This window comes from Oncorhynchus tshawytscha, linkage group LG09, assembly GCF_018296145.1.
Source record: "Oncorhynchus tshawytscha isolate Ot180627B linkage group LG09, Otsh_v2.0, whole genome shotgun sequence".
Classification (NCBI taxonomy): Eukaryota; Metazoa; Chordata; class Actinopteri; order Salmoniformes; family Salmonidae; genus Oncorhynchus; species Oncorhynchus tshawytscha.
In genome coordinates this window covers 62,910,268-62,924,836 of record NC_056437.1, presented here as the reverse complement: position 1 = coordinate 62,924,836, position 14,569 = coordinate 62,910,268, and the positions used below count along the sequence as shown (strand labels likewise).

Genomic DNA, 14,569 nt, shown 5'->3' with positions numbered 1-14,569 from the left:
CTCAAGGCCATCAGACTGTTAAACAGCCACCACTACCATTGAGTGGCTGCTGCCAACACACTGACTCAACTCCAGCCACTTTAATAATGGGAATTGATGGAAAATTATGTAAAATATATCACTAGCCACTTTAAACAATGCTACCTAATATAATGTTTACATACCCTACATTATTCATCTCATATGTATACGTATATACTGTACTCTATATCATCTACTGCATCCTTATGTAATACATGTATCACTAGCCACTTTAACTATGCCACTTTGTTTACATACTCATCTCATATGTATATACTGCACTCAATACCATCTACTGTATCTTGCCTATGCCGCTCTGTACCATCACTCATTCATATATCTTTATGTACATATTCTTTATCCCCTTACACTTGTGTCTATAAGGTAGTAGTTTTGGAATTGTTAGCTAGATTGGTTATTACTGCATTGTCGGAACTAGAAGCACAAGCATTTCGCTACACTCGCATTAACATCTGCTAACCATGTGTATGTGACAAATAAGATTTGATTTGATTTAACAGCTTATTCTAGCAGTTATTTTCTAGACCTTCCAGGTGTCCAATTCTTAGAGGATGCCCAGACTGATCAGTGAAGTGAGAAAACAATGAAACTGAGCAATTCAAGTTTGGATTACCAGGCTATACAAAGGCAGGAACTCTCACCATAACAACTATGGGACCAGAGGTCATGTAGTACAGGAGACTGGGGTAAAAGGGCTTCCTCCTTAACTCCTGGTAGTGCTGAGAGAGCAGCTCCTCTGATGCCTGAAGGAAAGAAAGCCAACATTATTTTAACCTTTATTTTAGTCTGGTATTTACAGTGACTTAAGTATTCATACCCTTGACTTATTCAACATTTTGTTGTGTTAGAGCCTGCATTCAACGTTTAAAATCTACACAGATTTTCAAGTAGATTTAAGTCAAAACAGTGAACATTCACTGTCTGCTTGGTAAACAACTCCAGTGTATATTTAGCCTTGTGTTTTAGGTTATTGTCCTGCTGAAAGGTAAATTCATATCCCAGTGTCTGTTGGAAAGCAGACTGAATCAAGTTTTCCTCACAGGATTTTGCCTGTGCTTAGCTCCAGTCTGTTTATTTTCTTCTCCCCCAAAAACTCCCTAGTCCTTGCTGATGACAAGCATACCCATACCTACCACCAAATATGAAGTGGTACTCAGTGATGTGTTGTTTGCCCCAAACATAATTCTTTGCATTCAAGACAAAAAGTGAATTGCTTTGCCACATTTTTTGCAGTATTACTTTAGTGCCTTGTTGCAAACAGGATGCATGTTTTGGAATATGTTTATTGTGTACAGGCTTCCTTCTTTTCACTCTGTCAATTAGGTTAGTATTGTGGAGTAACTACAATGTTGTTGATCTATCCTTAGTTTTCTCTGATCACAGTCATTACATTCTTTAACGGTTTTAAAGTCCCCATTGGCCTCATGGTGAAATCCCTGAGCTGTTTCCTTCCTGTCGGGCAACTGAGTTAGAAAAGACACCGGTATCTTTGTAGTCAATGGGTATTGATACACCATGCTCAAAGGGATATTCAATATCTGCTTCTTTTTTTGTTTTAGGTGCCCTTCTTTGTGAGGCACTGGAAAACATCCCTGGTCTTTGTGGTTGAATCTGTGTCCATGCAATTTATGTGACTTGTTAAGCAAATTTTTACTCCTGAACTTAGGGTTGCCATAACAAAGGGGTTGAATACTTTCATTTGTGAACATTTCTAAAAACATAATTCCAGTTTGACAATTTGGAGTATTTTATATTCAGGCTGTAATGACAAAATATGGATAAAGTCAAGGTGTATGAATACTGAATGAACAAGCACAGTCCAAGTTCCAATTGTCGGATCAGAGTGCAAGTTGAAGCTACTATCAAATTGCTTATTTTCATACTACTTATACCTATCCAGATCTACACAAATACCTAGGAGGCAGGGGCTTTGGGGTTCATTTGGAATTGGCCATCTCTCACCTGCAGCATCTTCATGCCCACCAGTTTGAAGCCTCTCTGCTCAAAGCGTTGCATTATCTGTCCCAGAAGGCGGCGCTGGACCCCATCTGGTTTCACTGCAATAAGAGTACGTTCTCTCACACCAGGGATCCCTATACACGGATAGAAGAAAAACTCTTACACATATGCTCTGAAGGGCAGTCCCAGACACAGATTAAGCCTAATCCTAGACTAAAAAGCACTTTCAATGGATATTCTCGATTTAACTGGCTTTTCAGTCTCTGGGACACCGCCCCTTAAACTTTTAGCAACAGGCATGCCAACTGTGGATGTTTAATTTCAGACATCAATTTCCTGTGTTTGAGGGGTGCAAAATCCACTTGTTACTTAAATCACACTGGATTGATGGCTTTCATTTCACCCTTTCAACTCTTTCCTACTCTTGCTTGTGCAATTCCTTTTCCCCCGTTAACGTTACGACTGCGGGAACGTTTGCAATGACCTATCATTTTAATGACCTTAATGACCATTTTGTTAGTTTTTTTGCATTGTTTGTAACTTATTTTGTACATAAAGTTGCTGCTACTGTCTCTTATGACCGAAAAGAGCTTCTGGAAATCAGAACAGCGATTACTCACCTCAAACTGAAGAAAGATTTTTTCTTTAATGAGTCCGACGCTAAGGACATAATGCTTTCCGGAGAACAGACCCAAATCCCTGTCATTCATGTGAAGAAACGGCGGAGATACCAAGGGAGAATGTCGGGGTCCCTGTTAGGATTCGTAGGTAAGTCGGTAAATCGCCATTACCATCGGTTCTATAGGCCAACGTGCAATCAGTGGAAAACAAATTTGATGATCTACGGTTGAGACTATCCTACCAACAGGACATTAAAAACTGTAATATCTTATGTTTCACAGAGTCGTGGCTGAGCAACGACACGGATAATATAGAGCTGGCTGGGTTTCCTGTGTATCGGCAGGACAGAGAAGCTACGTATGATAATACGAGGGGCGGGGTGTGTCTATTTGTCAATAACTCCTTTTGCGTGATGTCTAATATTAAAGAAGTCTCGAGGTATTGCTCGCCTGCGGTGGAGTACCTCATGATAAGATGTAGACGACACTATCTACCAAGACAGTTCTCATCTATATTATTCGTATCCATCTATTTACCAGAACAAACCAATGCTGGCACTAAGACCCCACTCAACGAGCTGTATATGGCCACAAGAAAATGCTCATGTTAAGTGGCCTTGGACTTTGATGCAGGCAAACTTCAATCCGTTTGACCTAATTTCTACGAGCATGTCACGTGCAACCAGAGGAAAAAAACACCTTTACTCCAGAGATGCATACAAATCTCTCCCTTGCCCTCCATTTGGCAAATCTGACCATAAAAATATCCTCCTGATTCCTGCTTACAAGCTAAAACTAAAGCAGGAAGTACCATTGACTCGCTCAATATGGAAGTGGTCCGATGACGCGGATGCTACGCTACAGGACTGTTTTGCTAGCACAGACTCGAATATGTTCCGTGATTCATCCAACGGCATTGAGGACTATACCACCTCAGTCAGCAACTTCATCAATAAGTGCATTGACGACGTCATCCCCACAGTGACCGTACGTACATATCCCAACCAGAAGCCATGAATGACAGGCAACATCCACGCCGAGCTAAACGCTAGAGCTGCAGCTTCCAAGGAGCGGGGCACTAATCTGGACGCTTATAAAAATCCCACTATGCCTTAGAACGAACCAAACAGGCAAAGCGCCAATACAGGACTAAGATTGAATCCTACTACACCGGCTCTGATGTTCGTCGGATGTGGCAGGGCTTGCAAACTATTACTGACTACAAAAGGAAACCCAGCCGCTAGCTGTCCAGTGACACGAGCCTAACAGACGAGCTAAATGCCTTTTATGCTCGCTTCGAGGTGAGAACGTTGACCTGTTTAAAGGTCTTGCTCTCATCGGCTACGGAGAGTGTGATCACACAGTCGTCCGGAACAGCTGACGCTCTCATGCTGTCCTCAGTGTTGCTTGCCTAGAAGCGAGCATAAAAGGCATTTAGCTCGTCTGGTAGGCTTGTGTCACTGGGCACAAGAGAAGGGAAAAGGTGTGAGGAGGAAAGCGCATAGATGTGAGAAGGAATTATGCACTACATGCTGTTTGCAGTGGCTGCTATGAAAGGGAACTGTGTTTGCAGGTTGTGTATTCATTCCACCAATTCTGTTAAAACGTTTCTTAAACAGAACAAAACTGGGATAAACATACCTGAATTTGAACAATAGAAACTCTCGTTTACAACTGTTTGGACTAATGATTACACTACGTCAGTACTGAATGTGTCACTGTCACCTTGATTACAAGCCTACTAGAAAGTGTGTGCCCTCAGGCCTGGAGGGAAGAAAAAGTAATTCTGCTACTCAAGAACAGTAAAGCCCCCTTTACTAGCTCAAATAGCCTACTAATCAGCCTGTTAGTAGTAAACATTTGGAAATATATATATATATTTTACAGTAAACAAATTGACTGCAGACTTTCATTACGCTTATAGGGAAGGACATTCAACAAGCACCGCAGTTACACAATTGACTGATGATTGGCTGAGAGAGATTGATGATAATAAGATTGTGGGGGCTGTTTTGTTAGACTTCAGTGTGGCTTTTGACATTATCGATCATGGCCTGCTATTGTAAAAACGTACGTGTTATGGCTTTACACCCCCTGCTATATTGTGGATAAAGAGTTACCCTGTCTAACAGAACACAGAGGGTGTTCTTTAATGGAAGCCTCTCCAACATAATCCAGGTAGAATCAGGAATTCCCCAGGGCAGCTGTCTAGGCCCCTTACATTTTTCAATCTTTACTGAAGACATGCCACTGGCCTTGAGTAAAGCCAGTGTGGCTATGTATGCAGATGACTCAACACTATACACGTCAGCTACTACAGCAAGTGAAATCACTGCAACACTTAATAACAAAGAGCTGCAGTTAGTTTCAGAATGGGTCGCAAAGAATAAGTTAGTCCTAAATATATATATTTTTAAACTAAAAGCATTGTATTTGGGACAAATCAATCACTAAACCATAAACCTCAACTAAATATTGTACTAAATAAATGTGGAAATTGAGCAAGTTGAGGTGACTAAACTGCTTGGAGTAACCCATGATTATAAACTGTCATGGTCAAAACATGTTGATACAACAGTAGCTAAGATGGGGAGAAGTCGGTCCATAATAAAGCGCCGCACTACCTTCTTAACAGCGCTATCAACAAGGCAGGTCCTACAGACTCTAGTTATGTCGCACCTGGACTACAGTTCAGTCGTGTGGTCAGGTGCCACAAAGAGGGACTTTGGGAAATTACAATTGGCTCAGAACAGGGCAGCACGGCTGGCCCTTAAATGTACATGGACAGCTAACAATAATATGCATGTAAATCTCTCATGGCTCAAAGTGGAGGAGAGATTGACATCATTACCTGTTTTTGTAAGAAGTGTTGACATGCTGATTGCACCGAGGTGTCTCTTTCAACTACTAGCACACAGCTCGGACATGACCCCACAAGTCTCTTCACAGTCTCCAAGTCCAGAACAGACTATGGGAGGTGCACAGTACTACATAGACCCATGGCTACATGGAACTCTAATCCACAAAAAGTAACTACACCTTATGGAACAGCAGGGACTGTGAAGAGACCCACACAGGGACAGACACACATACACAAAAGACACACACTCTACACACATGTACACATGGATGTTGCACTGTAAATATGTGGTGTTAGAATGGTGGCCTGAGTGAACACACAATGTGTTATGAAATATGTCATGTAGTATTTTAAACTGTATGTAACTGTCTTATGTTGCTGGACCCCAGGAACCAATGGGGATACATACTAAATACAAATACTCACCATGTTATGCGCTGGCTAGCTGTAGCTTATGCATTCAGTACTAGATTCATTCTCTGATTGGATGGACAACACGTCAGTTCATGCTGCAAGAGCTCTGATAGGTTGGAGGACATCTTCCGGAAGTTGTCATAATTTCTGTGTAAGTCTTTGGAAGGAGGTTAGAACCATGAGCCTCCTAGGTTTTGCATTGAAGTCAATGTACCCAGAGGGTGATGGAAACTAGCTGTCCTCCGACTACACCATGGTGCTACCCCAGTGAGTGCTGTTGAGGCTACTGTAGACCCTCATAGCAAAGCAATGAGTGTTAATCAATTTGGTGACGTGAATATATTTAGTATAGTTTTCCTTTTTATATAAAACTTTTATATTTATTTTTTATGAAATTCACTGAGGATGGTCCTCCCCTTCCTCCTCTGAGGAGCCTCCACTGGTCTGGATATCTTACCATTTTTTTATTGTTTGTTTCAATATCTGTGTTTTTGCATGTACATTGATTGTTTTTCATCTTATGCTACACAAATATAAGAAACACATTTTTCTAAACTAATCCAATCTGTAAGTGGTTGGATTAATAACTAACTGTTAGTGAGATCGTCGTTCCAGTTCACATGGTGTAGGTAGTTGAAATATTAATGTGTAAACATACTGAATTGTAATTGGATGCATTTTACTGCGCTATGATTGGATAACCACCCAGGTGGTGAGGTCATCTTCGGTTGAGACACAAACATGCCAGTTATAGCTCGCTAATAAAGAGCTACGTTTAAAAATATCCTGTCATACTGCATACTATCCTGTCATACTGCATTTTATTATTTTGTACCAAGCGTGCAAAACAAGAAGTCTCTTCGTGTACTTGATTTTCTTCCATACTCTGACAGGCATTCTACATGCAAGCTGTGAGTGACATAAAAGTGTTGGATATCTTCCTGCAAGTTGGCTTCCAACAAAGATTGGATATCACATTGCAAATCACCATAATGTGACAAGAAATATTCAAATAAGGGTGTACACCCTTAACTCAAAGGAAGTAAGCTGAAAAAGAAATGTACTCTGCTGTAGTTGATTGTTAATTCAAAACACAGAAAAGTATAAAATGGCAAGGGATTTGATTAAAAACGACACGGAAAATAAAATGGTAAATGGAGTTAAATTTAAGCAACTCTGAGTGAAAGAGACTGACCCGGCCTTACATATGTTACTGGTATGTGACTCACTGACACCAGCCCCAGTTAGAAGGGAATAAAGCAGCCCAAGAGTTAACACACACAGGAACTTTAATCACACACAGAAGATGAACACGTAACAAAAATATAAACTTGTAAAGTGTTAGTCCCATGTTTCATGAACTGAAATAAAAGATCCCAGAGATTTCCCCATGCGCACATAAAGCTTATTTCTCTCAAATTTTTTACATCCCTGTTAGTGAGCATTTCTCATTTGCCAAGATAGTCCATCCAACTGACATGTGTGGCATATCAAGAAGCTGATTAAACAGCATGATCATTACACAGGTGAACCTTGTGCTGGGGACAATAAAAGGCCACTCTAAAATGTGAAGTTTTGTCAACACAATGCCACAGATGTCTCTTGTTTTTCAGGAATGTCCACCAGAGCTGAAAATGTAATGTTAATTTCTTTACCATAAGCCACCTCCAATGTCGTTTTAGAGAATTTGGCAGTACACCCAACCGGCCTCACAGACCACGGTAACCATACCATCCCAGGACCTCCACGTCCGGCTTCTTCACCTGCGGGATCATCTGAGACCATCCACCTGGAAGGCCGATGTGCAAACCCACAGTTTCAATCTGTCAGAAACCGTCTCAAGGAAGCTCATCGTCCTCACCAGGGTCTTGACCTGACTGCAGTTCGGCGTCGTAACCAAATTCAGTGGGCAAATGCTCACCTTCGAAGGCCACTGGTACGCTGGAGAAGTGTGCTCTTCATGGATGAACCCCGGTTTCAACTGTACCAGGCATTGTGGGAGTGAGCAGTTTGTTGATGTCAACGTTGTAAACAGAGTGCCCCATGGTGGGGTTATGGTATGGGCAGACATAAGCTACGGCCAACAAACACAATTGCATTTTATCGATGGCAATTTGAATGCACAGAGATACCGCAGAGAGATCCTGAGGCCCATTGTTGTGCCATTCATCCACTGCCATTACCTCATGTTTCAGCATGACAATGCACTTCCCCATGTTGCAAGGATCTGTACACAATTCCTGGAAGCTGAAAATGTCCCAGTTCAGTGGCCTACATACTCACCAGACATGTCTCCCATTGAGCATATGTGGTATGGTCTGGATTGGCACGTACGACAGCTTGTTCCAGTTCTCCCAAATATCTAGCAACTTTGCACAGCCATTGAAGAAGAGTGGGACAACATTCCACAGGGCACAATCACAATAGCCTGATCAACCCTATGCGAAAAAGACCTGTCGCTGCATGAGGCAAATGGTGGTCACACCAGATACTGACTGGTTTTCTGATCCACACTCCTACTTTTTTTTAAAGGTAACTGTGACCAACAGATGCATATCTGTATTTCCAGTCATGTGAAATCCATAGCCTAGGGCCTAATGAATGCATTTCAATTGACTGATTTCCTTATATGAACTGTAATTCAATAAAACCATTGAAATTGTTGCATGTTGCATTTATATATATATTTTGAATGTACATTGGTATGGTTCTTTAATGGACAGAAACAGAGGAGATAAATACACTGGCTTGAATAGATATTTTCAAAGTATGATAGAGTGTGATATGGGATATAACAACAAGAATAATGTCAAGGACTGTATATTATACAAATAGTAGGCTATTGCACAGAAACATACAAGAGCAAACACTCATCACTGCAGACAATATCAGTAACAGGAATGAGAACTTCATAGAATATGGCTACTCTATAAACTGCAATGATATCAACAGCTTACTTTGTAGTTACGCAACCCATGCACATATGTCTACCCACACTCACAGACTGGAATAATACTGTTCAGCTACAGGCAATATTTACTCCCTTGGAGAGCATGAGTCAGGCTGGCTAGCCAATCAGGGTTAGTGTGTGCAATGGGTTGAGACACACGGCTATTGTCCGATTGGCTGAAGCCATGAGGTGGAGGAGATATTAATTTGTCATGTGAGGGGGAGAAAGGGTGAGGATGGGTTAGAGTCAGACTGCACGGCTCCAGAAAGCAAATAAACAAATGCTCACACAAACGGTGAGCGTCACACAAACATAGCGTCCTGTTGCCCCCTCAGCAGGGGGATTTTGTAACAGAGTTGGACATTTATTTTATTTAGTGTCATTTTAACTCCCAAATGATCAACACCATGACCAGAGTAGTTATATCACAAAATGGGGGTGGGAACATAAAAATAAATAAAATAGTGTTACATTTCACTCCATAGGATTTTAATTCTTGCAATTTTACCGTGTTGATTTCAGGAATCCTTAAACTGAAATTTTCCAGGAATTTTGCAACCCTAATCAGGACAAAGGACCCATGTTTAGCACCAGGTATAAACATGTCTTTAAAATCACTGTCACCCTTGGTCTAAGAGGGAATTTCCTCTTGACCTAATGGTTTCTGGTGAATATAGGATTTAGTGTTCAGATCCCACCTATGACAGGCAGCATTTCATTCCAAAAGTGTCTCCCTCGCCACAAACCGTCATTCACACCACTTTAAGACAACTGCATAGGTGTGGGAAGAAGTGCCACCTAGTTTAGGCCTGTGTAACCTAACTATTTTACAGATTATCATGTCTCCAATATAGGATATCTTTAAAGCCACAATCTGCCTTTCCAATAACCAGACCCAGCCACTTTGTTTGGTAGGTTAAGATGGGGCTTGGGAAGTAATCACTCAAATTCATAGGCACAGCTATGGATGCAAAGATTGACAGTCTATGAGATTGGAATTATTATTTTTAAATAGCCTGAATTAATTAATATGTGAAATGCTAAAAACTTCTAATCTGTATTTTGGCAAGGAATAAAAGTGTATAGTTAATCTATGTGCATAGTGGCAACCAAATAAAAGAGAGTGCCGTGTGTGCGAGCGAGAGAGGCAAGGTAGAATTGTGCTTCTGTTTGTAAACCTCACCCTATAAAGTAGCCTATAATTCAGTTGAAATGTATGACCCACTGCCCTATTTACAGTAGCCTACTTCTTAAACAGGTCTGTCCTCGTGGTTTAAAAAAGTACTAGGTCACGATCACCTATCCAAATGTGACCACTGTGAAACAAAATGACCCTACACCACAAGTGTCCAATCTATCTGATCAAATATTATTTGATCCAAAACAGGGTTACTATTTTAGCTATTGCCTGCCCTTACTAATAAGTGATACACTTTTAATTTGTAGAAAGTAGACCGAGCTAATGACCTAACGATTCACTAAACATATCGAATTAAGAGCATTTGAAGGCATGTGCACAACCCACCTGTCCCTGACTTTTCCTAAATGTGTGTATTTTACACTCTACCAGAACTTTGGGATAAATATAATAAAATATAATACAAATACATTGATGATTTTTACCTCAAAGCGTCAAAATGACCATACGTATATTGAAACAGTAGAATAGCCAGGACAACCAGTACCAACAGCAACCAGTCTAATAAATCCATTTACTATACACAATCACAAAGAAATCCATTAAGATTCTGTTTAGGAAGGTCATAAAAACATGATACCTAGACAATTTATTTAAAAAGAACAGAAAAGCATGTTTTGAGTGTTATTGTTTTATCCATCTGTGCTTAGTAGCTGAGGCTATATGGCTGCATCATGAAATCAACTTTAGCAGACATTACATGCTTATATTCCCCCGCTCTGCCACAGTCAACACATTCAGTATATATTTTACAGTAGGAATATAATGGAAGAAACAGAATAAAAAAGGATATTTTTCACAAATGACCTATAGCTGATTATCAACAGTATTTAGAAAATGAGCCCACACGCACAATTTTTTGATAATTTTGACACGACTAGGTTCATTAGAAACATCTGAATCTACTCTTAGGGTATAGCAATAGAGTATAGCAATCACAACTTCTGGCCTTTTATTTTTTATTTATTTCACCTTTATTTAACCAGGTAGGCTAGTTGAGAACAAGTTCTCATTTGCAACTGCGACCTGGCCAAGATAAAGCATAGCGGTGTGAACAGACAACACAGAGTTACACATGGAGTAAACAATTAACAAGTCAATAACACAGTAGAAAAAAAAGGGGAGTCTATATACATTGTGTGCAAAAGGCATGAGGAGGTAGGCGAATAATTACTGCATGGACCTCTGGAGGATTATTTGAAAAAGTGCCGTTTGGTAAACTCGGTTCCCTTTTTTGTCAATGCACACTGAGCTGGTCATCAGTCTCTTCATTCTCAATTTGACAATTGATAATATTGTCACCCATCAGACTATTGTACATTTTTGTCTTTAGACCACATCTATTCTAAGTGTTAAATTAGTTTCAATATAGTTTAGGTGTAGTTTGGATGGGCAACTAGCTGGGCAGGCAACTATTGTCCTACAGTCAGAAAATACACTATAGTAATTTTAGAATTTACAGTCGATGCACTGCGGGATCAATCTATTTATTTAATATGGCATATTTGCACAATTGAAAGATCAACGGTCAGAATTACCATTATGAGCTTTCTAGTAGTGTTAAATCACTTCTCTGTGCAAGCTTAACAAAAACATATGAATAGCCTACTTGTACACTACTATAGTATGATAGCCTATAGTACTTACAATGGTATAGCCTACATAGGCTACTAACCTGATATGGTACTGTATCCAGTGCATCGATGCCCAAGGAGGAGAAAAAATGCGAACTCAGTGATATAACTTTTACTCGCTGGTAGAACTCCCCAACCCCGACAGTAAGGACTCGGCAGGATAAGGTTTTTCAGCGCACACATTTGAAATAGAACCATTATTTCAACAAACCAAAGTTATAATCGACTTGTGATATTCTTCAACATTATGTACCTGTTGAAGTCAGTAATGCTCCTTTAAAAGAAATCACGAGTCCCACCCCCGTAATTTTAGAAAGGTAGCATAAGGTACATGTTTAACCCCAAATATGCTGGTTTTAGGTCTACAGTGGCACGACCAACATATAACGTTTTCAGTGTGCCTGGCCCCTGGTAAGGCCCACATACAGTGCATTCAGACCCCTTGACTTATTCCACATTTTGCCACGTTACAGCCTTATTATAAAACAGAATGAACCTATTTAGACGCTTTGCTATGAGACCCGAAATTGAGCTCAGGTGCATCCAAAAAAAGTCTGCAGCATTGAAAGTCCCCAAGAACATAGTGGAACCACCAAGATTTTTCCTAGAGCTGGCCGTCAGGCCAAACTGAGCAATCAGGGGAGAAGGGCCTTGGTCAGTGAAGTGACCAAGAACCCGATGGTCACTCTGACAGAACTCCAGAGTTCCTCTGTGGAGATGGGAGAACCTTCCAGAATGACAACCTCTGCAGCACTCCACCAATTAGGCCTTTATGGTAGAGTGCCACTCCTCTGGTAGAAGCCACTCCTCAGTAAAAGACACATGACAGCCCACTTGGAGTTTTCCAAAAGACACCTAAAGGACTCTCAGACCATGAGAAACAAGATTCTCTGGTCTGATGAAACCAAGATGGAACTATTTGGCCCAAATGCCAAGCGTCACGTCTCGAGAAAACCCGGCACCATTATTACGGTGAAGCATGGTGTTTGCAGAATCAGGCTGTGTTGATGTTTTTCAGCGGCAGGGACTGGGAGACTAGTCAGTATCGAAGCAAAGATGAATGGAGCAAGGTACAGCGAGATCCTTGATGAAAACCTGCTCCAGAGTGCTCAGGACCTCAGACTTGGGCAAAGGTTCACCTTCCAACAGGACAACGAGCCTAAGCACACAGCCAAGACAGCGCAGGAGTGGCTTCGGGACAAGTCTCTGAATGTCCTTGAGTGGCTCAGCCAGAGCCCGAACTTGAGCCCGATCTAATATCTCTGGAGAGACCTGATAATAGCTGTGCAGCTCACCATCCAACCTGACAGGGCTTGAGAGGATCTGCAGAGAAGAATAGGAGAAACTCCCCAAATACAGGTGTAGGGTCATACCCAAGAAGACTCAAGCCTGTATTTGCTGCATAAGTTGCTTCAACAAAGTACTGAATACTTACGTAAATATATTTTTGTATTTATTTCGATACATTTGCTAAAATTACAAAAAAACATGTTTTTGCTTTGTCATTATGGGGTATTGTGTGTAGATTGATGAGGGGGAAAAATTATTTAATCAATTTTAGAATAAGGCTGTAACGTAACATTTGGAAAAAGTAGAGGGTTCTGAATACTTTCTGAATGCACTGTACCTATTTAAAAAGATACCCATTGAAGATGCATGTCATTGGCCTACATCCTCAACTGTTGCCAGATTTTTTTTTCTGACACTTATTTGGTTGAATAAAAAACTAAAATACATTAATGCCTGGTTTCGGGCCTTATTTTTAATAACAATTAAGTGTTGGAGTCAGACTCTAGATTAAGATTAAAGGGCAATTTTGTTCTAAAAGAAGACAAACCAAGACTTGTAGGCTAAAAGTTCCAAACTGTTGGCAAGTGCAGGGAGCAGAACGGTTAAATTATTAAAATTGCCCGTGAGTCCCATCCACCCCTTTGGAAGCTAAACAAACACGTAACATCATGTTAACAAACAAAGAGTGGGTCATTTACCTGAGAGAGAAGACAAAATTGGAGCAAGTAAAAAGACAAAGTCTAGGGTCAGGGTCACACTGGATTAAAAAGAATAACCCAGAACAATCCATATTCCCTTCTCCAAGTACAGTGTTTGTAGAGCTAAGGCTAAGCATTTGCATTGCAATGAATCCTAACCAAACTGAACTTTCTTCATTTCTGGTGACGAAGAACAAGCAAGGCATGTCATATGAGAGAAACACACAGGTACAAACACACCTACAGGAAACAATTTATCCACAGTAAATATCAATACCTTTTTTTTTGTTAGGGGGTAGATCAGATTTAATATTGCTGATAGATTGTAGCTTCCAATGTAATTGTCTGCATCATACATACAAAAAAAACACACATACATATAAATGTATATACACATACATATATTCAAATACACACGGACAAATACACACGACAAATACACACATATATACACACACATACAGGCATACATACAAAAACACATACATATATATACACACACACACACACATATATATACACATACATACATATACATACAAAAAAACACTGCTCAAAAAAATAAAGGGAACACTAAAATAACACATCTGAATGAATGAAATATTCTTATTAAATACTTTTTTCTTTACATAGTTGAATGTGCTGACAACAAAATCACACACAAATTATCAATGGAAATCAAATTTATCAACCCATGGAGGTCTGGATTTGGAGTCACACTCAAAATTAAAGTGGAAAACCACACTACAGGCTGATCCAACTTTGATGTAATGTCCTTAAAACAAGTCAAAATGAGGCTCAGTAGTGTGTGTGGCCTCCACGTGTGGCCTCCACGTGCCTGACACACTCCAGCCACATGAGGTCTAGCATTGTCTTGCATTAGGAGGAACCCAGGGCCAACCGC

At 40.4% G+C, this 14,569-nt stretch overlaps 1 protein-coding gene across 1 annotated transcript in view; it reads right to left on the bottom strand.

Moving 5' to 3' along the window:
- Positions 1 to 11,941, bottom strand: part of nme4 (NME/NM23 nucleoside diphosphate kinase 4) — a 28,365-nt gene extending 16,424 nt beyond the window's left edge. Inside the window, exons 1-3 of the mRNA XM_024414741.2 lie at positions 11,719 to 11,941; positions 2,005 to 2,135; positions 684 to 785 (exon numbers count right to left, since the gene is read on the bottom strand). Of these exons, the coding sequence (XP_024270509.1) occupies positions 684 to 785; positions 2,005 to 2,135; positions 11,719 to 11,875 (390 nt within the window). The 5' untranslated portion in view covers positions 11,876 to 11,941. The remainder of the gene's footprint in view (positions 1 to 683; positions 786 to 2,004; positions 2,136 to 11,718) is intronic.
- Positions 11,942 to 14,569: the final 2,628 nt, after the last annotated feature.